Source organism: Natrix helvetica (assembly GCF_964273705.1).
Source record: "Natrix helvetica genome assembly, chromosome: 2".
Taxonomy (NCBI): domain Eukaryota; kingdom Metazoa; phylum Chordata; class Lepidosauria; order Squamata; family Natricidae; genus Natrix; species Natrix helvetica.
Genome location: NC_138552.1, coordinates 70450390 through 70473552, shown reverse-complemented (window position 1 = coordinate 70473552; position 23163 = coordinate 70450390). Strand labels below are relative to the sequence as shown.

Sequence of the window (23163 nt, the reverse complement as noted above, 5' to 3'; positions counted from 1 at the left end):
AAGGTAGAAAAATAACTTTGGTAGGTGCTTTGCTACAAAAGCATTTTTAAAAAGGGAGGAACATCGCCCACATGCTAGACCAGATTAGTTGCCCGCAAAGCTTTCAAAATAAAGACTTTGACTCTAATATGCCTCCTAAGGTCCTTCCATCACTGCATGTCGGCAAGCCGCTCCAAACGGCCCCCCTCCAATTCCTACCTTCCTCCTCGGACTTCCCATTCGGCCCGCACTCCCTCCCCTCCCCTCCCCTTCCTTGAAGACCAGAAGTGGGGAAGTATGGTCTCTTTGACTTGCGGACTTCAACTCCCAGAATTCCTGAACCAGCATGGCTGGCTCAGGAATTCTGGGAATTGAAGCCCACAAGTCATAAAAGAGCAATAGTTCCCTACCGTTGTAGACTGTCCCAGCCCTTTTCTCCGACACTGAAAGATAAGCGAGATTCCAAGTCCTCCTTTTCTCTCACCGGAGGCTTCAACTCCGTCCCTTTCATCGAAACTGCCAACAGCCGCCCTCTTTGCGGTCGGTAAATAGGATTTCCAGGACTAGGCTCGACCCACCCGTCACCCCCACTGACTGTCCTCGGGTGGACCTTCCTCGACCACGAGTGATCGAAACAGGAAACTCCGGGCGCTTCCTTCTAGTCAACTGCCCCGTTAGACGGTCCCCTCAGGCTCCTTCTTCTTCATGGCGGTACCCGGCCGTCTTCGAGGTTATTACAACTTTTCCTGAGGTCTCCAGCTTTTACTTTTCACCGTTACACCTCCCCCCCCCCCATATGTCATCCCTTTTCTCTCGCGCGACCAAATCCTGCTAGCCGTTTCAATAGTTGGCGTAGACTCCTCCTCACCCCCACCCCCGAATCTCCGTCAACTCAAAACTATTCTTCAGGTCGAGAAATCCTGGCGAAGTACAAAAGCATTACGCTTTTCCTATTTCCTCAAGTCGTAAAACAAAACAAAAAAGACTAGGGCTAAATACAGTTCCGAGAGAAACGCCCTCTGGAAAGGAGAAGAGAGGAACCGACCCCCGAACGGGTCGGTGAGAACGAAAACACGAACTGCGCCTGCGCGCGAAGTACTGTGCAATCGGAGGAAGGCCACGCGAAGGCCTTAAAAAAGGGGAGGGGTGTGTTTCACGGAAGAGTAGGATTGCTCGGCGTTAAGAAGAACGGCGGGTTAGGACTAGGGTGCTCGCAGGAGTGGGTGAGCGCTAGGAGAAAGAGCGAGCTCGGCAACCTTTTTCCACCTTCCCGGGTATCGATACTCCGCATTGCCCGAAAAAAACCTGTTACTAAAACGCCCAAACAGAGAGAACGTTAACAATATGGAAAGGGGCGACGTTGACAACTACCGCTGCTTGAGCGGTTGGGCCAATAAGAGAGCTCGCTGATGGGGCCACGTGAGGGAAGTTTATGTGGAAAGACGGTTGGGAAACCAAGGAAACCGTTAGCGGGAGTGAAGCTGGGAGAGGGCGGGGCCAAGCGCGCGCGGCAGGTGAGGGGCTTTGTGTGGGAGTGTAGACTTGGCTTTCTTGCTTCCCGCCGCTCAGTTTCTTCTCAGGTCGAATCAACCTCTCCCTTTTTCTTAGGTGGCTAATGCCTAACAACTGGCTTCCCACTGAGCCTCTGTTTTTTCTGAAGTGAATGACCGACTTTTGAGCGTGGATCTTCGTTTCGGATATGTGCGTGGTGAGTCCAAAGTAAATAGGAAGACGAGTGGAAAGAGGGAGGGAGATGGGGTCCTGGGTTGTACAGAGCGCTGAAACCCCAAAGGCCAACGAAGGGGGTGGTTTAATCCACATACGTTTGCTTTCATGACTGTTTTAATTGTTAATTGCTTGTATGCCGCCCAAAGCCACGTTCAGTATGTATAAATTTGCTCAGAGATCTTACTTTTAGTCTTGGCTTTTAAACGTCACGGGGTAAAGGGTGGTGGATGGGCGGCAGTCTTTAGCCCTCAATCAAATTTTTATTTTTTATATTCTTTATACATATCAAAGCGTGAATGGTATGGCATCTAGGTATCATACATTTCAGTACACATAAACATAGTCTTATTACTCTTAAATATTACATTTTATTTCCATTATTTCAGATTATTTATACATGCCTTTCATTATCACCCTTCATTTTGAAACCTTTCTGTCCTTTTATGTATCTTAATACCGTGTTTCCCTGAAAATACGACAGGGTCTTATATTTTTTTGACCTATGAAATATGGCCTTGGGCTTATTAAAGGGGAGGGCTTATTATTTTTGGGTTGCCGGGCGGCTGCTCCCTTGCGACTGGGTTCCCGAAGAGCCGGGCACAGCCTCAGGGTCGAATGGCTGTGTTGCGCTGTCACAGCAGCAACACAGCAGCCATGAGGTGACCAAGCTCGCGAGCAACCGCCCGGCAACCCTCCTTTGCAGCAGGGTACAGCGCCGCTGACCGACCTAGCAGTACCCAGAAGGCACCAAGCAACGCGAGCGCCTGCTCGCCACCCTCCGTCTCCCGCAGCTCGGTGCCTTCGGAATGCCCCTAGGTGAGCGAATGGGTCTCTAAATGGCTGGAGAGGGGGGTTGCGTAGTGGCTTTCCGCTCCCCGCTTGCGCGAAGGGGACCTCCGCTGCTGGCGCCGTTCGCCGCCTGGGTTTTTTTTTCAAAGCACGGAGGACCGATGTTGCTCTGGGAGTACGCTCTATAGTTGTGGAACTCACTACTCCCTCTTTCTGTCATTCGGCTCATCACAAAAAACCATCCAGACAGAAACCCATATTTTTATTTTTAATGTTGCCTCTTTATATTTGTGTTGTGTTTGTGCTGATAAATAAAGGTTTTCTGTGATGAGCCGAATGACAGAAAGAGGGAGTAGTGAGTTCCCTCCCATATTTGGGCATACCAGGGGTTGTAACACAAATACATACCTATTTCCCTGGCTTAGCTGATAAAAGGAGAGCCTGTGGCTTAGTGGCAATTACATCGGCCTAATATGCAATACAGCCCTGGTTCGAATCCCAGTAAGGGTATGGCTAGCTGATGAGAGCTAAATAGCTTGAAATGGATCCATACTAGTCTCCCTTTATTTATTTATCAGCACAAACACAACACAAATATAAAAAGGCAACATTAAAAATAAAAATATGGGTTTCTGTCTGGATGGTTTTCTGTGATGAGCCGAATGACAGAAAGAGGGAGTAGGGAGTTCCCTCCCATATTTGGGCATACCAGGGGTTGTAACACAAATACATACATACATACATACATACATACATACATACATACATATATATGTTGTATTTGTGCTGATAAATAAATTAAGGGAGACTAGTCTCCCTTTATTTATTTATCAGCACAAATACAACACAAATATAAAAAAGGCAACATTAAAAATAAAAATATGGGTTTCTGCCTGGATGGTTTTCTGTGATGAGCCGAAGGACAGAAAGAGGGAGGAGTGAGCTCCCTCCCATATTTGGGCATACCAGGGGTTGTAACACAAATATATATATATATATATATATATATATATATATATATATATATATATATATATATATATATATATATATATATATATATATATATATATATATATATATACATACATACATACATACATACATACATACATACATACATACATACATACATACATATATATATATATCTTATCTCAGGCTGTGGTGCTGGCAATTATACATTTTGTGCACGGTGGGCATGGGTATTTGTTATTGGTAGAAAAAGAATTTTGCTGGAAAAGCTTGATTATTTAGTTCTCTACTAAACTCAATGGTAGGTTGTATAAAAATCATATAAGTTCTAGGACAGACACAATATTAAAATGTATAATAATTAAGAAATACATTTTGCACAATTTTTGCATAAATGGTGCAAACTATATTGCAAAATAATATATTTTGCAATATGTTATTATTGCAAAATATAATGCCGTATGGTGGAATTTTTCTTTGGGAAATTTGGTGACCTCATGTAGTCTCTGCCATTTGATAGGAATAGCTTTTAATATAGATTCATTTGGCCTCGTACGCTTTGATGCGGCGCTGATGTTTTTGATGGTTCCAAGTACTATTGTATAGTTACTCTTAATATATGTAGTTCTCAAAACCATTTGATAATAAAATATTAATATAAAAGGAAAGATTGTGAACTGCTAGTGTAATTTTTATTTTATGTTGCTGAATTGCCTGAGAACCTCAAAAGTGCTTTTTCAAAAGACAGCTGTAATGTTTTTTTCTTGAAGAGTTTGTTTTGCTTTCATCCAAAAGCTTAATGACTTGAAGAATGAGTTGAAGCTTCTTGGCTGAGAAGTAAAATGTATTTTTCTTTCTCAAAAGAAAGAAAAAAAACTTCTCAAAATAGTCCAGTTGCCTTTTGAAAAATACCTTTGAGAAAACTATGACATGGATGTCTGAGAATCTCCACAGACAATTGCCTTGGAAAGTTTATTATTGGTATTAGCCTCAACAGTTCCGTAAAATGTCTAAATAATGTGGAGCAGTTGTTAGAAGATAAGATGATTCTGTCTGCAAGGTCAAGTGGATTCAAAGCAAAAGCAAAATAAATGGGTGTTAGGAAAGAGGAGAGGAATTAAACTCAGATACTAATTCTTCCATAATCTTGTCAACATCATCTGATTGGACTGGTGGCCTGTTCCTTTGAAAATGTATATTTACCAACAGTTTTTACATTTCTAGATGAATGGAAATTAAGACTTAATATTTCTAATTTAAAAACAGAATCGCTCCAAAATGTATTGTTAAAATAAGCACAATAATTTTTTTAGTACATTTGATGGTCACAGTTGCATATATGCATGCCACTTGCACAAATGCACTTTCGTGTGCTCATCCTGTGGTAATAATAATAATAATAATAATAATAATAATAATAATAATAATAATGCTATTCTCTGATGTTACAGTTTCTCTGGATGCTGTTTCTAATTACTTGGCTCAATCCCTTTTTGTTCTTATTTTTTGTTTTCAGAAAATCTGAATATTTGCACGTAGTTCTCACTTTTATTACAGCTAGAAGACTTCCTTCCTACCGTAAGATTCTTTCTTATTCATAAAATATTTTTATTCAGATCGTATTAGAAATAAACATTTTTGGCTGTAACATTCAATTTCTATTTTAGGATAGTTCTGATAAAAGAAACATAGCCAATATAAAAGAAAAATGATTTATCATCTCTTTATTACTGCTTTCAAATCTTGTTCGTTGGACTGTCTCTGTCCAACCATGTACTAGGGATGTCTAGTAGTATAGTGAATGATAAAGATTTAAATATCTTTGGTAGCAATTCAGTTATAAACAATAGCAGAATGTTATGAAGAGCAAAAAGTCTAAATGGTATCTTATATAAAGACGATAATTAGATACCAATAAAGGAGAATATTTGTAGCTCAGGGTTGAAATGAGGGGTTCTTGGTACTCTTTGAGCTTGCTTGTTTTCTTCCAGACATTTTCATTACCCTAACTAGATAAGATCATCAATGTTTATATTCTGGTGATTTGCCTGTCTGTGGGTGTGGGTATGGATACCAAAGAATCTCTAAGACCAGCCCCACCCACATTGATAGCACTGATGATGTTACCTTGCAGCAATGTCTGCAAGAAAACAAGCAAGCTCATAGAGCACCAAGGACCCTCATGATAATTAGATTTTTATCCTAATATTTTATCCTAATATTATATATATAAAACTCAAGGTGGTGAACATATCTAATACTGCTGCCTTCTATTTTCTCTACAACTACCCCAGTGAAGTTTGTTGGACTGAAAAATATGTCCAAAGACCTAGAATTCACGGTCTTACGCTTTCTAGGCCACTTCCTCTTATGGTTAAGGAATATAGTTTGGTTAGATTTCAAATTTCTGTTTAAAGTTTTCTTTCTTTATGTAAGGAGTGTATATGTATGTATGTATGTATGTATGTATGTATGTATGTATGTATGTATTTATATATATATAAATGCAATATACATACATACATACATATGTGTTGTATTTGTGCTGATAAATAAATAAAGGGAATTTGGGCATACCAGGGGTTGTTATATATATATATATATATATATATATATAAAACTATATATATAGTTTTTTTTTTGATGGTTAATAAGCCAGGAACACTTGAGTATTTGCTTTATTGTCTGCTTCCAAATATTTAATTTTTCAATTAAGTATAAAATGAATTAACAGAAGAAAATGCATGTGTATATCACAGTATTGATAATACTTCAAAATTAATAAACATAGTCATCATTTTCTAAAATTATACTTTAAAAACTGCAAAAAGAAAATAATTGATTGGTTAAATACAGAAATTCTAAAACTGAGCTGCAAGTTTCAAAGGATTGGCGTTCTGCCTTTAAAATATGTATATTTATGGTAATATCGAATCTATTCTTTGAGGGATCTAAGAAACTAGTTATTAAGTCTATAGCTGTAATCCTCCAAAATGAATAGTTACTGGATGGTTTTTTTTAACTTTTCAGGCTAAATTTCTAAAAATGATCCTTATACAAAAACTAAATATAGAAAAACTCTGTAGAATAACAGAGTTGGAAGGTCATCTAGTCCAACCCCCTGTTGAACATTTCTATGCATTTAGAAGTCACTTTTCCATATATCATTTTAGTTTGTCCTTTGAAATGATTACTTTTCAAAAAATGTAATATTTAGGACATTAGTTTTATAAAACATCTTTTATATATGTATACGTATTCATTAAATTATTGTATTTAAAGATAAAGAGTCACAACCTGTTAAATGTTTGTAGGATTTACCAAAGAAAATTGTGAGTAGATTTTGTTTGTAATCTATTTTGCCTTTATTTCAGCTGTCTATCCATTGAGATTATCTGTAGTTTAATCCATTCTGCAAGGTAGAATGTATATTGGCTTCTGCAGGAACACAGCATTGGAAGCTTTACAGTCTGGGTTTTGATCTTGAAATAAAAAATAGGCATAGTAGGGCTATGGTTTTGATGAATTTTAATTGGTTAGATTATTTGTAGCTGTTAACAAAAATTTCATATTTTTTCTTTTTGTAGCTCTGGATCATAGCTCAGTACGTAACTGAAAATGATTGATTCTGTTAAAGCAAGGAGACAATGCAGTATGGATTTTTATGCTCATTATGAGCAGCTCTGTGCTTTAGAAGGCTCTGCCCCTTTAACATCTGTGAAAGCCAAAAAACTTTATAATATTCTTGATATTAATGCGGATCGTATTAAAGCTGCTGATTGGATACCTCTACTACGTGCTGTCAGACATAACAAGACTTTAACTTTTATTGCAATAAGGAGCTGTCACCATCAGGGTCCTGGGGACTCAGGTAATTAGCCTTTCATTATGTTATTCTATTCTTAAAACTTGAAAAAATATCAGTTTTTATCACAAATGTTTAATGTAAAACGGCTTTCTTCTCAGAGCTTTGGTAGACAATGTTAAAATATATTAAGCATCGTCTTGTTTTGTTAAAAAAACAATTGAGCTTAAGAATGTAGTTGTTTCTTTTGTTTTTAATTTTCTAATTGCATTTCTTTTATAACTGCATCATTTCCCTACTCAACATTTCAGCTGGAATTTGTTCTTAGTTTTTCTGTTAACTAAAGAGGGAGACCAATGTCTTTTTGACTTCTACTTAATTTGATATGTCTTTATTATCATTATCTAATACAGAGGAAATGCGATCTAATTATAAAGTTAACAGGTGGCACGGAGTTAACATACTATATGAATAGTTTGTCTCTTGACACGTGTGTTTACTAATACTAAAGCTGCTTTTGTATCTATTAATTTTCTGTTTACTGATATTTAAGCTATTTTTGTTCGCTAGGTCTTGAAAAACAGGGAACAGGTATAAGAAGAAGAATTCCAGCCATTCGATCCAAAGACTTAACTGGACAATTGTCTAAAGCTATCAAAGGTTGTCTGATGGTATCAAAGGCCCTGGGAAAGCTAGAACTACATGGGTTGCTTTTGAGGGAAAAGGACTTAATATTATTGACAAAAGTAAGATTATTAAATTGCAACATATTTTTTATTTCAAGATGTACTTGCTTTAAAAGATTATTAATATTCTTTTTTTTAAAGGGGTTGGCTGATACATCATCTTTGGAGAGACTATCTTTAGCCCACTCACCAATAGGTGATGGAGGTTTGGAAAGTAAGTTTTGCTTTTTCTAAAGAAAAATATATGTCTGAAAAATATATTCCCAAAATAGCACAGTTTGGGGTAAATCCCATATATTTGTTAAATGTCTATTTGTTCATTTTACATGGCCACCTGCTAGCCAGACAACTCTGTTAACTCTTAAAAAACTGTAAAATGTATATTTAATTTAATACTTTGTTTTAATCTTGTTTTATTTCATTGGCAGGATAAGGCTTTTACATATTTTTTGGTAACATTTCACATGATCTGTTAATAGTTAATTAAAATATTATATTGGTTAAATAGTAAATGCTGAGTAGTAAATACAGTAAACTAATATGCAAGGGATAAATGTTTCTTTGACAGCATCTTGCTAGTGGCTGATGCTAATTTAATTTCTATATAATATTTTTCAGGTGCTATCCCCTTGCATGTTTAGAGATATTAAGGGAACAGGGTTATCATACGTAGAAAATCTATCAGTGCTTTTAAAAATTCACCGATTTCAACATTCTCTTCCTGTTGTGGCAGTAAATTTTCTATTCATAACTAAGTTGTCTGTGTGATTTGAACCATATGCTTGAGATCAATTTTGCCTAGGTAAACAGAGTGATCAGTTGATTTTTGTCTTGTTTGTAAACTCTCCTATTTATTTATAAGCTTAATTTTAGTAACAGATTTTCCACCAATATTTCCCATATACTACTAAATACTAATTTTTTAAGGGATGGAGAAATATTATTTTATAGGGAATAAAAAGACATGCTTGATGTAGAAGAGATGCTTTAATTCCTCCATTTTTCACGATATGCATGTGTCTGGCATATGTGGTTCATATAAATTGGATTCATTTTTATATGCAAGAACAAAAGTTGCTGTACAATAGGGCTTTTAAAATTCCGGTTTGCTATATGATGTGAAATGTAAGTAGCTAAGTCTGAGATTATAAGTATAAGCCAAATATAATGTTTTTATGTAGAAATACTTTCTTCCCACTTGTACCAGCACCCATCCTGCCAGACTAGACGTTAAAAGCATGGGTGGAGATACTGGAGGAGGGAGCTTCCCTCTTCCAGTAATAGAAGAATGTTCCATCAGCAAACATGAACTATTAGAGCCTTTAAATGAAGTACTATCATTTTACTTTAAAAGATACATTTAAGATGAATAATGGAGTTTGTTTGTTTTCAGTAATTTGTCAGAGTGTGAAGAATTCGGCTTGCATCAAATCTATAGATTTTACAGGATGCAGTTTAACCTGGCGAGGAACAGAACACATGGCCAGCATCCTGAAAGTAAAAAAAAACCTTTGTATAAAACTCATTTAAAGTTTGATTACAGGTAGTCCTTGACTTACAACCACAATTAGGACTAGAATTTACATGGTAAGTCAGTGTTGTTGTAAAGTGAGTCATCATGTGATGACTCAGTCTTACAACCATTTGTATTGTAAATCAAATCACACAGTTAACTGAATAATGAGATCATTAAGTGAATCTATCTTCCCCAATTGACTTTGCTTGTTGGAAGACGGCTAGGAAGGTTACAAATTGTGATCATGTGACCACAAGACTCTGCAACCATCTTAAATGTGAACTGATTGCCAAGCCTCTGAATGGCAAGTACCTATTGGTTGGTTGGATAATGTAACTTAAAGAAAGGTCTTAAATCACTTGTGAGGGCAACGTAATTTTGAACTGTTGTTAAAGGAATGGTTGTAAGTCAAGGACTACCTCTACTATTTGAGTGATCTATTTCTACTTGCTTTCAATTTGTGAAGATAACAATAATTTCTCTGTCTAAGATGTTCATGGGTTGTAGTTGTTTCAAAATGTTTAAGAAATGTAGTTTACTACTTAACAGTTCTTTTTTTCTGCAGCTCATAAGTTTGAATGTATTGTAAGCTCCCTAGAGAACCTTTGAACTGGTTATAAATTTTTAAACAGCAGTGAATCTGGGCCTAATATGGAGTCCGTTTCCATTCCAAGCAGTTGTTGAAACAATTCTTAAATTTTCAGATTTGTTTATTTGCTTGCTTGCTTGTCTTGTCCTGTACTCTCTTCTTCCTTTCTATGCCATATGTTTATAGATGTTTTAGCTTGTTTGTAGATATGTTGAATTTTGTTCTATCTGCATGCTTCTTAAATTTCAGCAGATTTTCCCATCGTCTCTTTCAGACCACACTCATCATCCATTTTAGTCATTTTGAATGATAGTTATAATGAAATACATCCAAAACAGTCCCAAAAATATGGAGGATACAGGGTTGGGAAGAGATGGTTTAAAGTATTTAGACTTGCAACATTTATTTCTGGACAACAAAACATTTTTTAAATAAATAGTATTTATGAAGCTTATAAAATACTTATGCTGACAATGTAGTCTTATGCTGCAGTCTTTTTTGTCAGTGAGTCTATTAGCCAAATTATATTTTCTTCTGAGGATGTGGTATAGGATTACATAGTTTACGAATGTACTTATAAACACTCATCTATCTTTCTCAAGTTCATAATGGGATAAAATTCATATAAGATAAAACTGTATTCTCAGAGGAAATAATTTGAAATAAAATACTTTGTCTATTTTTAATAACTTACTTTTCATTTCTATTTTTATTTTTCCTAAAAAGCTAATTAACTTCTAACACCTTTTCAATAGCTATGTTTATTATGGTCTTTTACAGCACCAGGCAATGAAAAGACACGGTGAAGCTTGGGCTGAAAGTCTTCGCTATAGGAGACCTGATTTTGATTGTATGGCTGGCTTGAGGCGCATCACTCTCAACTGCAATGCGCTTATTGGTGATCGAGGTGCTGCTATTTTAGCTGATTGCCTTGCCGAAGATCTGTGGCTAAAAGGTATGTTTTGTAGATTTAGCTCTGAATGTGTTTATTTTTGTGTTTTACTGATCAGTAATTCATTTTTTAAAATGTCAAACTGCTGTTTTTCCAAGTTATTTAATGGTTTAATAGTATTATTTTAATATAGTTCAAATTTATTATACACTTTTTAATGACATGTTCTAGCTCTCAGATTTATGTGGACTGCTTTTTTAAATGTATCTCAATACAATTACTATCTTTTCTAATTTTTATTTTTTTAAGACTGTATGTAAAAAGTAAAGAGTTTATCCTCACCTGCAAATAACATATGTTATGTGTGGAAGACTGTAAGTCCAAAGGACTTTTCTTCTGAGGTGGGTTATGCACATAACGTAGTGGATTTATGTACTGTTACAACAAGACGTGAATGGAAAGTAATGTCTCCAGTGTTACAAGTTGCCAACTGATGGCACTATTGATATGCTTGAAGCTCTGCTGTGGGTTTAGCATCTGTTCTTACACTACACTTGGTGAAATTGCTGTGAGGAAAAGTTGTGCTTCTATTGTTTGTGAAATGGAAACATATAGTGAGTTCTTGTCAGTGCTTTAACCTATGCACCATCATAAAATCCATGTGAGATCAATACTGATCATTCTGGCTTGTATCATTATAAAGAGTGCATCATCAATCTTAAGAGAGTCTTAAATAAAATTAATCAGGAAACTATTATCAAACAATACTAAGTGAAAGTCATATGCAACCATAAAACTGACAAATTATTATCGATGTGATGGAGACTGCAGATTATAGTATTAAAGTAATTTATTTTTTCTTTGAATTGTAATCATGTGTTGATAGATGATGGCAGAAATAATCTATTTGTTTTATAGACATTGGTGCTTAAATATTCATAGAACATGTGGTGTATTAATGTTAGCTCTCTATTATTCAAGCACTTGATTTGCAGCAATGTGGAATTAGCAGTGAAGGGGCAAAATCACTTTTGGATTCATTTAAAACTAACAGAACATTGGTGGTTCTGGACATCAGAAAAAATCCATTAGTAGGTATGTCTGCTTCTATTTCTTTTTTCTGAAGGTTTAAAATGATTAAAATTGAAATTCCATTTTATCTGGAATTTATAACACACACAGCATTTTCTTTATTATAAAATAATGTCGTTCGGGATGTGCAAATCATTCCATGCATAAACAGTTTCATGCACAGTTGGTTTTGGGTGGTCTGGCACACATTTCTGTGTCAGAAAATTATTCTATACCATTTATTCTCGGAATATACTAAAACTTTTGTTCTGAAGAGAAGTGATTAGATAAGAGGGAAAGAAGGAAAAAGTCAAGTGAGGATTTCCTTGGCAGTTGCATATATAGACATTCCCAGTGGCAGGAAAAGAGGGAATTGAAATAAGGGGGGATATATTTATGAGCTATACAGTACCTCACTTCCACATTGGTAATGGTGAGGGGAGGGGAACTGAAGAAGAAGGTGACTTGGGAAGGGAAGGTACTGAGAATATGGGGTTGGGAGGGAAAGGAACAATGTACAGATTGTGTGGAGAAGAAAGGGGGATAAATGCATACTAGACTTACTGCACTCACACTATTGAGTTCCTCCTAGCTTTTAGTTTGCCTGGTTCTGCCAAGCTGCAGTTACTTTAGAACTTTCAGAATACAATGGTTTCTTTCAGGTTCAGAACAAAGATTTTTAGTTTTGTATACTCTATTTTTATTTTTACACTTTCCCTCAATTTCAGAATAATAAAAATTAGGGCATAGTTTATAACTTTCCTTTTTGAAAAGCCACATCAGAAGATTACTTCAAATATGCCTAGAAAAAGATAATGCCAAAGCAAGCCCAAAATTTAGTAAATTTTAGTAAATTTAAACAGGGTTGAAGAAGCGTAATTACTACTTTTAATGACAAGCCATTCTCATTAGGCTTTCAAATCTTTTCTCCCAAGGTACTTTCTTATGGATTTCTATTGCTGGCTTCTGTAGAGCTGTACTGTACAGTGTTTCAGACTTAAATCCAAAATGCAATGTTGCTTTTTAGTGCCTGTATGCAATCCATAAATTCACCAGAATCATTTCCTGAGATCACTGGGCTATGGTGCAATTCCGGGAGAAGATAACATTTGATTTGAGGAATTGTAGTTAACATTATATGTTTATAACCCTCATATGCTGCACAGCTAGAGAAAGATATGAAGAGTCCACATCTGACTTGTCTGTCACAATACATTTATGCTATGTGTTTTCTGACAGCAAGAATTGATTGTCATCATAATTGGTTGTGGAAAATTGGTTCAAAACCGGTATGTGGGTTAACCTCTTTTCTTTAGATAGACAGAACAGCATTGAACTCAAGTATATGCATGATATTCTACCTACTGTAAAAGAAAAAAGTAGGAAATAAACATTTAATAATGAGAGTAGAATAAACAAACATTACCTTAACGCAGTGCTTCTCAATTATTTTGTCATGCCCCCCCTAGGAAGAAGAAAACATTTCGCGCCCCCCCCCCCCCGCGCGACTGTAAATAGTATCATTTGTCTATAAAATTGTTATAAGTACACCTCTGCATAACATAGCACACCGGTCTTTCCTCGTCTCCCACCGTAGTCACATGCTTTCTTTCCTCTTTCCCTCTTACTTGTCTATCCTTCCTTCCACCCTCCCTTCCTCCTTCCCTTCCTTCCTGCCTCCCTTCCAGTTCCCTCCTTCCTCTTTCCCCCTGCCTGCCTGCCTTCTTTCCCTCCTGCTTATCTATGCTTTCTTCCTTCCTTGCACCTCCCTCCCTTCTGCCTGCCTGCCTTCTTTCCTCTTTCCCTATCCTCCTATCCTTCCTTTTTCCCTCCCTCCTTCCCTGCCTCCCTTCCAGTTCCCTCCTTCCTCTTTCCTCCTGCCTGCCTGCCTTCTTTCCCTCCTGCTTATCTATGCTTCCTTCCTTCCTTGCACCTCCCTCCCTTCTGCCTGCCTGCCTTCTTTCCTCTTTCCCTATCCTCCTATCCTTCCTTTCTCCCTCCCTCCTTCCCTGCCTCCCTTCCAGTTCCCTCCTTCCTCTTTCCTCCTGCCTGCCTGCCTTCTTTCCCTCCTGCTTATCTATGCTTCCTTCCTTCCTTGCACCTCCCTCCCTTCTGCCTGCCTGCCTTCTTTCCTCTTTCCCTATCCTCCTATCCTTCCTTTCTCCCTCCCTCCTTCCCTGCCTCCCTTCCAGTTCCCTCCTTCCTCTTTCCTCCTGCCTGCCTGCCTTCTTTCCCTCCTGCTTATCTATGCTTTCTTCCTTCCTTGCACCTCCCTCCCTTCTGCCTGCCTGCCTTCTTTCCTCTTTCCCTATCCTCCTATCCTTCCTTTCTCCCTCCCTCCTTCCCTGCCTCCCTTCCAGTTCCATTCTTCCCTCCTTCCTTCTGCCTCCTTCCTGCCTGCCTGCCTTCTTTCCTTTTTCCCTCCAGCGTGTCTGCTTTTCTTTCCTTCCTTCCACCTCCCTTCTGCCCTTCTTCCCTCCCTCCCTGCCAGCAGCTCCTCCAGCATCCCAGCTGGAAGCAGCAGCACAACAGTCGCCATTACCAGGGGCGAAGGGGTGGCGGTGGCAAGATCGGGCGACCGCCGCCCCTTTGTCCCTTCCCCAACAGCGGCTGTTGCGCTTCCGCTTCCAGATGGAATGCTGGCAGTGGAGCTGCTGGCGGGGAGGCGAGCTACGCGGTGGCGAAGACGGGCGGTCCCATGCTTCCCTCCCTCCCACCCCCGCCCGAGCAGGCTTCTTGCACAGCTCCAGCCCGCGGCTCCAATGAAAATCCAGTCCGAAGTGCTGCCACTTCCAGGTGGGATATATTATGCCTCGCCCACGCCTTCACCGCCGTTGCACCCAGATGGAAAGGGAGCCTTTGCGCCCCCCTTTACAGAGCCTCGCGCCCCCCCAGGGGGGCGCGCCCCACTATTTGAGAACCGCTGCCTTAACGAGTCCTGGAGTTTTCTTCAATACAAAACTACTGAAGGCAGTAAATAAGGCTTATCTTTTCTTGCACTATTGTTTAAAAAGTAGTTTCTTTTGAGCATTAATATATTACATTTTGTAGTTTCTTTTGAGCATTAATAGAATACATTTTGAATCTAAACTATATATAAGAATTAACTAATTATGTATGAATAGTTCTCTCACAATAATACAGGTAGTCCTTGACATACGACAGGTCACTTAGTGACTGAAGTTACAACAGATCCTGAATAGCTATTTATAAGGTTCAAAAGGTTTAAAAGTTATGGCCTCTGCAGTGCCCCATGATCGCATGAAGGAAATTTGCCCTTACCACTCAGGGATGCTGCAATAGCCCCTTCACCTATTGTATCTCTCCCTCATCCTGCCCTGCTTAGTTCTTGTAGGCCTTTTGCCTGCTTTCCACTCTACTGAGTCTCACAACCTCCTCCACCTTGTCACCAATTGTTCACTTACCTTTTGTAGAGCTCTGGTACTTGTGTTGGGGAAGGAAAGCAGGCCACTTTGCCCCTAAGTATGCCTAGGCCATGTGGCTTTGTCCCAGAAGTGGGCACCATTTTTGGAGAAGCTGCAATGAATTATAGCTTTTCTAAAAGTTGTGCCCATTTCTGGGACAACACCACGTGGTTGCAGGGATGCTGAGGGACGGGAAGTGGAGCATCAGTGCTTTAGGGAGTGGGAGAGGGCAGCCTGTACTCTGCTTAATGCTTAATGACCCACTTGGGGAGAGTGGCGGTGGAGTGGGGATCATAAAGTGAGGTGTTTATGTAGGTGCTTCACTTAACAACCATCTATGACTTGCAACCATAATGGGTAGGCTCTGTTCTGGTTATAACTTAGTTGTAACTAAGAGCAGAAAAAAGCAGTGATCCATAAGTCACACAGCAATTTCTTTCTTTCTTTTTTTTGAAGTATACGATGCAAGCATTAACTTTTTATTATTCTATCTTTGTAGATCATGCATTAATGAAGAAAATAATTGAAAAGGTTCTCATGAATGCCAATGGCACTAACTTGGAGGTATAAGCTAAATATTCTTCATTATTACATTAATAATGTAATGAACATAAAATAATGCAACATGTTTCTACTAGCCTTTGCTCTTGCTTAAATTGAAGTAGGTTCCTCTGTATTTTTTACATTGGAACTCTTACATGTAGCCTTCAATTTCTGACCAGAATTGAGCCAGAATTATGGTTGTAATTTGTTGCAGTCATTAAATGAGTCACCATGAAACTCTGCCCAATTTTACTATCTTTTTTGCAGCAGTCATTAAGCAAATCTGTTTTATCCACTGAGCATTCTTTGTCAGAAATGAAGGCGGAATGCCAAGCAATGAAAATGCAACCATGTGATTGCAGGGTGGATTATGGCTGTTGTAACTTCAAAATTGGGTTGGAAGTATCTTTTGGGGGTCTATTGTAACTTTGAATGGCCATTAAATGAGGATCACCTGTATAAGAACTTTTATTTTTCAGTTTGTTCAAGGGTGCATTTTTCCTGATCTTGAGACAATTACTTCTATTCAAGTAAATTTTGCATAGATATTGTTTATTGTCTATCAATATCAATTCTGCTATCTAGTTACCAATTTTTCAGTCTGTAATTCAAGATTGGGACTCAAGGTTGTTCCAGTCCTAAAGCACAGCATGATGTCATCCATTGGGCTCAATATAGATTTATATAATATTGGTGCTGTAGGAAACCTGTGAATTCCATAGTACAGAAGTAATATTCTCAGCTACTTGCTATTTACAAAAATGAACATAAAAGAATTGCAACTGGCATCTGACATGATTTTTCCACCTGCTATCTTACTGGTTCGTGTTTGTCAGTAAGCAAAAGAGCTGTTGTGGGTCTGACTAAAATTCAAATTATGTGATGACAGTATAACAAGACCAAATTTATTGTTACTGTTTTTTCTGCAAAGTAGTAGCCATGGAAATCAGTAGGTGAAGGAACCTCTTGTAGATTATCTGCAAAGTAATCAAAATAGGTCAGATATTAATGCACGTATTTAGACAACTGTTTAGTCTAAATGTATTTGATTGTGCTTAAATGGATAATTTACCAGTAGAGAATGTTTTGTAGAAAAGGCTACTGTCCTTGAATTGAGTATAACTGCAATGCAAATTGTAGAAATACTATTTTCTATAATCTATTATTGATGTAGCCTAAAATTGCATTTGACTGACCTTGAAGCTTCTGATCAACTATAACAGGGGTGGCGAACAAGTTCGACAAAAAGAGCCAAAATTTTAAACTGTGAGAGTCAGAGAGCCACACCACGCAGTGACCTGCCAAAACAGACAAACACTCACACAAAAGCATATAATTTTAACAATAATATATTAAACACATAATATAACATGCTCAGTCAGGTGTTTTTTGTTATAAATTTTTATAAACCCATTAGAGCTGCAACGGAAGGCAACGGAAATATTTTTAGACACAAAGCTTTTGACAAGTTAAAATTCACAGTAAATGGAATAATCTCTACAATCTTTTAATATGGAAAGTCAAAGGCAAGGATGGGCATTTTCTCTTTTATTATTTATAATTGGTTAGGACAGGGGTGTCCAAACTTGGCTGGGGAATTCTGGGAGTTGAAGTCCACAAGTCTTAAAGTTCCCAAGTTTGGACACCCCTGGGTTAGGAGGTCCTGGCGGGCCAGAACTGAAAAGCTAAACAAATATTTCAGCTAAAGATTCAGGTAGAAAGAGATACAAGATGAAATGCTATGCAAATGATATAGTAGTAACGATTATGCAAACACAAGGCTCCATAAGATACTAATGGCAGAATCCAAAGATTTTTGGCTACCTTTTAGAGATAAAAAATTAAATGAAAAGTAAGATAATAAGGCATTCAATTTCCAATGAAAAAAAAAACATGAAAAGGGGGATTGGGATATGAGAAAAATATAGTGAAATATCTAGAACTCTTATTTAATAGGATATAATAATAATACATTTGAAAACAATTATAACAAATTATTGAATGAAATGAACAATTCCTTGAAACTTAGATATTATCTAAGATAAATGTTTTATTCCAAATGGCACCAACTGGAAGCTGGGTGGTGGGGTGGGGGAGCAAGATTCAAAATCATACAAGACTCAAAAGAAAGATATAGAGGAGCAGCATTTCTTAATCTTAGACTGGATTACAAAGCAAATTGTCTTAATCTTATTTAAAGATAAAATTGAACAATCACCTCTGTGGTCCCTTCCAACCCTGTGATTCTATGGGTTTGGTATATCTACAAATGATTGGCAGATCACCAATCTTTTCCAACTTCCAGTATTTTAAGTTAAATGAAATGTTAAAAATTTAGAAAGATCTCTGCCATAGCCACCATTCTGATAATTGCTTGTCTTTTAACTTCAGTATAATGATTAATTCATTGCATTTGAATTAATCTATTTCCTTGGACACTTTGATCTCTAGTAACTAAGATATAAGTTTGTATTTTTTAAAATATAGAATACTTGATTCATGATGAGGTGCAATAGGTGACTGACAGTACTGCTACAACCTTCCTCTGACTACTTAGTCTTAGCATTTTATTCTGATTAGCAAAGTTCAAGTTCTAAGGGCTGGTTTTTTTGTATTTTTTTAAAAAAGTGGACTCCACAACCCAAAGTCTCCATTCCCCTAATTATTACCCATCTTCCACTTCATCTTAACTTAAGACTTCATCTTAACTTAACACGCGGCTCGCGGCCAAAATAAATGAGGCTCTTTGCCTCTTACCATTATTTAGTATGCTGTGGCTCAGATTGCGCGCTAAACCCGGAAGTACGGTCGACGCGACGACGCTTGCCTGGAGCGTCGTCGCGTCGACCGTACTTCCGGGTTTAGCGCGCGATCTGAGCCACAGCATTCTAAATAATGGTAAGAGGCAAAGAGCCTCATTTATTTTGGCCGCGAGCCGCATGCGGCTCGCGAGCCGCGTGTTCGCCACCCCTGAACTATAAGATCCTTTTGGTACATGTTATCAGCCAGAGATTCCCACTCTACAACTGTATAATTTTTTACCTAAATGAAGAACTTTCGCTTCTTTTACATTTAATTCTGCATCGGCACGCTTCTTTTATCTATCAAAATTATTTTGAATTTTTGTCTGTTTTTTATAGTATTAGCCATCCCGCCCAAACTATTAAAGGAACAAATTTATTAATAGAGAAAATGGTGTTTTTTAATTAGTTCTTTCCTAAAGCCTCTTTAGTATATGTAATTGCATGTTACTTATAATTTGAAGTAACTATTACTAAAACAAAATATCTGCTGTTTCCTCTCTCTGCTATTCTAGTACAAGTGGCTTCCTTCTCCAGTCTCAAAAGATGTTAAAAACAAACCCAAAAAAAGAACAGTTGTCTTGGGAAATGGCAGAAAAGGAAAAGCTACTATACGTATTGGTAATTATTTATTTTTATATGAGTTAATATATACATTCTTTTATTATATCAGCGAGTTGCTATTCTCTTATACCAGGGTTCCCCAACCCCCTGTTCCATGGACCAGCACCAGGCCACAGCATGCCAGAAACTGGGCCGCACAAACAAGCGAAGCCCCATCCACAGGATGCACACGAAACCATGCCCCCTCCGGTCCACAGAAAAAAAACTCCACAGAACTGGTCCCTGGTGCCCAAAAGGTGGGCACTGCTGTCTTATACCAGTAGAAGAAAATAGTTGAACTGTGGGGTCCTGGTGCTCTCTTGAGGTTGGTTCTTTATTTGCAGACATTTCATTACCAAGCTAGGTAATATCACCACTGTTCTTATTCTCTTATACATTTATAACAATTTAAAAACAGTGAAATTAAACAAATTGTTAGAAGTTTCTTAATGAATGCCCAAATAAACTGACAATAATTATTTGATTCAGGTAATTTGATTACCTGATTTTTTTAACATTTAGTAATCACAAGAAAACATGATCTAATTGTGCTGTGATTAATTTCATTAGTCAGTGTGTTTCAACCAAATAAAAAGTCAGCTCTGATATCTCTCTGTGAAGGTACAAAGCTATCTAAACAATTAAAAGAGCTAATCTATTTTTAAAGCTCTAAAATTTACAAAATACCATTTAAAGTGTTTAAATTTGTATTTGTTCTATCGTATGATAATTGTGGTCAACCTGAATAGAAATATGAATACTTTTCATATATGCTAGATAGGAACAAACAATCCAGTTATAGGCTGAGTGGCATTTCCTCTCATACATTACAGTAAGGAAGTTGTACCTTTATAAAGTTAACAAATTTTACTAGATTTTAAATATGCAGTGAATGCTTGCTTTACTCAATTTACCAATATTTGTCGAAGCCTATTCTTGGCTATTTCTGGAAATTTAGGTAAAATATATCTTATTTTTTTATAACTACTATGCTACTCCTTCCCCTCTGTATAAGAGTGCGCAAATTTACTTGGAAGTAAGTCCAACTATGTTGTTGTTCTGGCCTTGGAGTAGAGTAGATGAAGCTGTCTGTTAAACTGGAGACTAGATTTCTGGCATTTCAGTGTGAATTCCAAAAAGAAAGTTCAAAGTATGTAGGAGTCTGATTGTAATATTTGTGGTAACTTTTTAAAGCAGTTACCTGTTTTCTTGGGATAGCATGGTTGCCCTCACCAGATGCAAATGATTCTGAGAAAAGAAGCACTTTAAAACTGTGTGGGAAGATTTGTGTCCCTGTCAACCACAAAGCACCTTTTTGTGTATGAATCTCAAATGCTACCTATTCTTAATTAAGAATTTTATGAAATGTTCTGTTTTAAGCCTAGTTTGGATATATGTTGAATTACATGTATATTAAATATCAACTTGTCATCTGATAATGGAAGCATTTCAATATTATTCTGAAGCCCAAGAATCTATATACATTGTTAAACATTAATACATATGGCTCTCATTGTGTATATGTATCTATATTGGTTCTCTAATTTAAAATTCTAAATATTATAAGACAAGATTGGTTCTAATGTACAAAGGAAAAACAAACCTTGTAATGCCCTACTCTCTACTGAAAGTACTGAGTATTAGCTTCATTCAAGAAGTCTTAGCAAGTTAGTCACTGAAATTTCATGTTATAAATGGAAAGGTATCTAAAACTATGCTTTCATGGTTGATTTTTCCTGTTTGGCTATTTTTTCTGCTTTCGCTTCAGTAATTTGGAGACACAGAGGTAAGCATACAAAATGAGATTTTTGGAGCTTAAACTGCAGTCCTGTATTCAGTTTGGCATGAAATTAATTGGACACATTTCTTCTGTAACTCTGCATATTATTTATTATATTGTCACTATCAAGTGTCCTGTGCATCAAAGAGAGTGTTTCAAGCTCATAACATTTGCATAATGTTTCAAATGTCCCATTTCATGACGTTTCACACCTGAAAAAGTTTGAAATGAAGCATTTTGCACATCCTGATTATAATAGGCTGAACATATGTACATTGTGCATTGTTTTTATTGGGAATTTAGAATCACATTACCATTTTCTAATGACTATAATATATATTGCATCTGTATTTAAAACATGTAGCTAATGTAGAGGAAGGTCATTAGTCATATTAGTCTTTGACAGCAAAAAAATGAAGTACCCTACCCTTTTATAAAAATGTTAGGAAAATTCATTAGAAAAATTGTTATGCTTTCTAATAACATTCGTTAGACTATGGATCAAATATTGTTTATAGTTGCTATAAGGTGTGATGTTACTTGATGTTAGTTGTTCCTTGGTATTTTAATGTTTTACAGTGTATCTTAACTGTATATCTGTAAGCAACTTAGAATCACCTTAGAAAATCTCCTTTTCTTTTGCAATATACAAGATGCATTAAAAATCAGACTCCATAAACTTTATTATATAAATTAATTAATATTCAAATAGGTTATCATTTTCTTCTAAAATATACCTTACTCATTTGACATATGATCTTGAGTGTTCCTAAGTGCAGTAACATTTTTTCTGAAAATAAATTGCCTAACTTTTTGTTCATCCCATATTTTGCTGATTAGAAGCATGAAAGAAAACCTCAAGCAAATTAATAGTAAATTCTGCAAAATCAAATTGCTTTTTCAGCCTTGTCCAATCTGGTACCTTCCAGATGTATTGACTCTAGAGAGTATCAGTTTGGGTCACTGGGAAGAATTATGTATCAAGAAGATAATTCCATTATCATTTCTATGGCTATTGTTAAAGGTGGTAGCTTCCAACTGTTGAATATTAAATCTAGAGTTTGTGGAATGAAATAGTTTCTTGGTAGATTGAATAGCATTTTAGACTACCGGGTTTACAGTAGAAACTCAATGCTATCCATATTCTCCAATCTAAAAATTCGACACCTGTTTATGATGGGTTATTTGAAAGTATCCTTTCTTTTGCTTGGTGCAGGATTTTCATCAAAAAAATCACTCAGTTCTGGTAAGACAACTTCATGGGATCAAGACAACTATGTTCCAAAGCCAGTACCCCCAGGGACACATGGCTTCCTGCCCTGGCGTACTGCTGAACGTGCAAAGAACCATAGGTAATATGTACTGAAAGTGCTAACTCTGTAGGTGTGAATGTATGTATGTAGGTATGTATGAATGTATGTATGTATATATATTGTATGTATATATGCATATGTACAGTATTTACATGTGTGTGTGTGTGTGTGTGAACAGAAAAGTATAGTTTTGAAAACAGTTCTTCAGGCTGTCTCTGCTGCCACATGTATAGTTGTGGTTTTGAAAAACAATTCACAAAATACATTTAAGAAATAGTTTCACAGAATGATTGTAACGACTCTAACCTTCAGCACAATATTGAGAGTATATGCACTCAATCAAAGAAATTAAAAATAATAATCCTACCACTGAAATATAGTTCAGCTAGAATAAAAAATTAATAGATAAGAATTAAACATTTATTAAAATCACACCAAAGGAATAATATCAATATAAACCACAATATTTTTACAAATACAATAAAAATGTATACAATTATAAAAACCCTGAATCCTATCTGCTAGACCAGATTTTATTGCAGTCATTTGCCAGAGTTCCTCTAAAAGCAAAATAAAAGTTTACACCATACCAAAAAAAACACCTAACTATATAGTTGTCATTAGATCATTGTGAATTTAATAGACAGTGAAACAGACTTTGGCCATAT

At 36.8% G+C, this 23163-nt stretch overlaps 1 protein-coding gene across 5 annotated transcripts in view; it reads left to right on the top strand.

Annotated features, from left to right (window-relative positions):
• The first annotated feature begins 410 nt into the window (after window positions 1–410).
• CEP78 (centrosomal protein 78) overlaps window positions 411–23163 on the top strand; it is a 37602-nt gene continuing 14849 nt past the window's right edge. For 2 of the 5 annotated variants that reach the window (XM_081942057.1, XM_081942053.1), the window contains exons 1-12: window positions 1107–1253; window positions 1588–1698; window positions 4988–5049; window positions 7059–7342; window positions 7847–8022; window positions 8104–8176; window positions 9356–9459; window positions 10848–11022; window positions 11941–12054; window positions 15955–16019; window positions 19315–19420; window positions 22399–22534. In XM_081942057.1, coding sequence (XP_081798183.1) covers window positions 7090–7342; window positions 7847–8022; window positions 8104–8176; window positions 9356–9459; window positions 10848–11022; window positions 11941–12054; window positions 15955–16019; window positions 19315–19420; window positions 22399–22534 — 1202 coding nt within the window. In that variant the 5' untranslated portion in view covers window positions 1107–1253; window positions 1588–1698; window positions 4988–5049; window positions 7059–7089. Of the gene's footprint in view, window positions 710–1071; window positions 1254–1293; window positions 1494–1587; window positions 1699–4987; window positions 5050–7058; window positions 7343–7846; window positions 8023–8103; window positions 8177–9355; window positions 9460–10847; window positions 11023–11940; window positions 12055–15954; window positions 16020–19314; window positions 19421–22398; window positions 22535–23163 lie in introns of those variants that run through there. The other 3 variants (XM_081942056.1, XM_081942054.1, XM_081942055.1) reach the window with 3 other exon arrangements.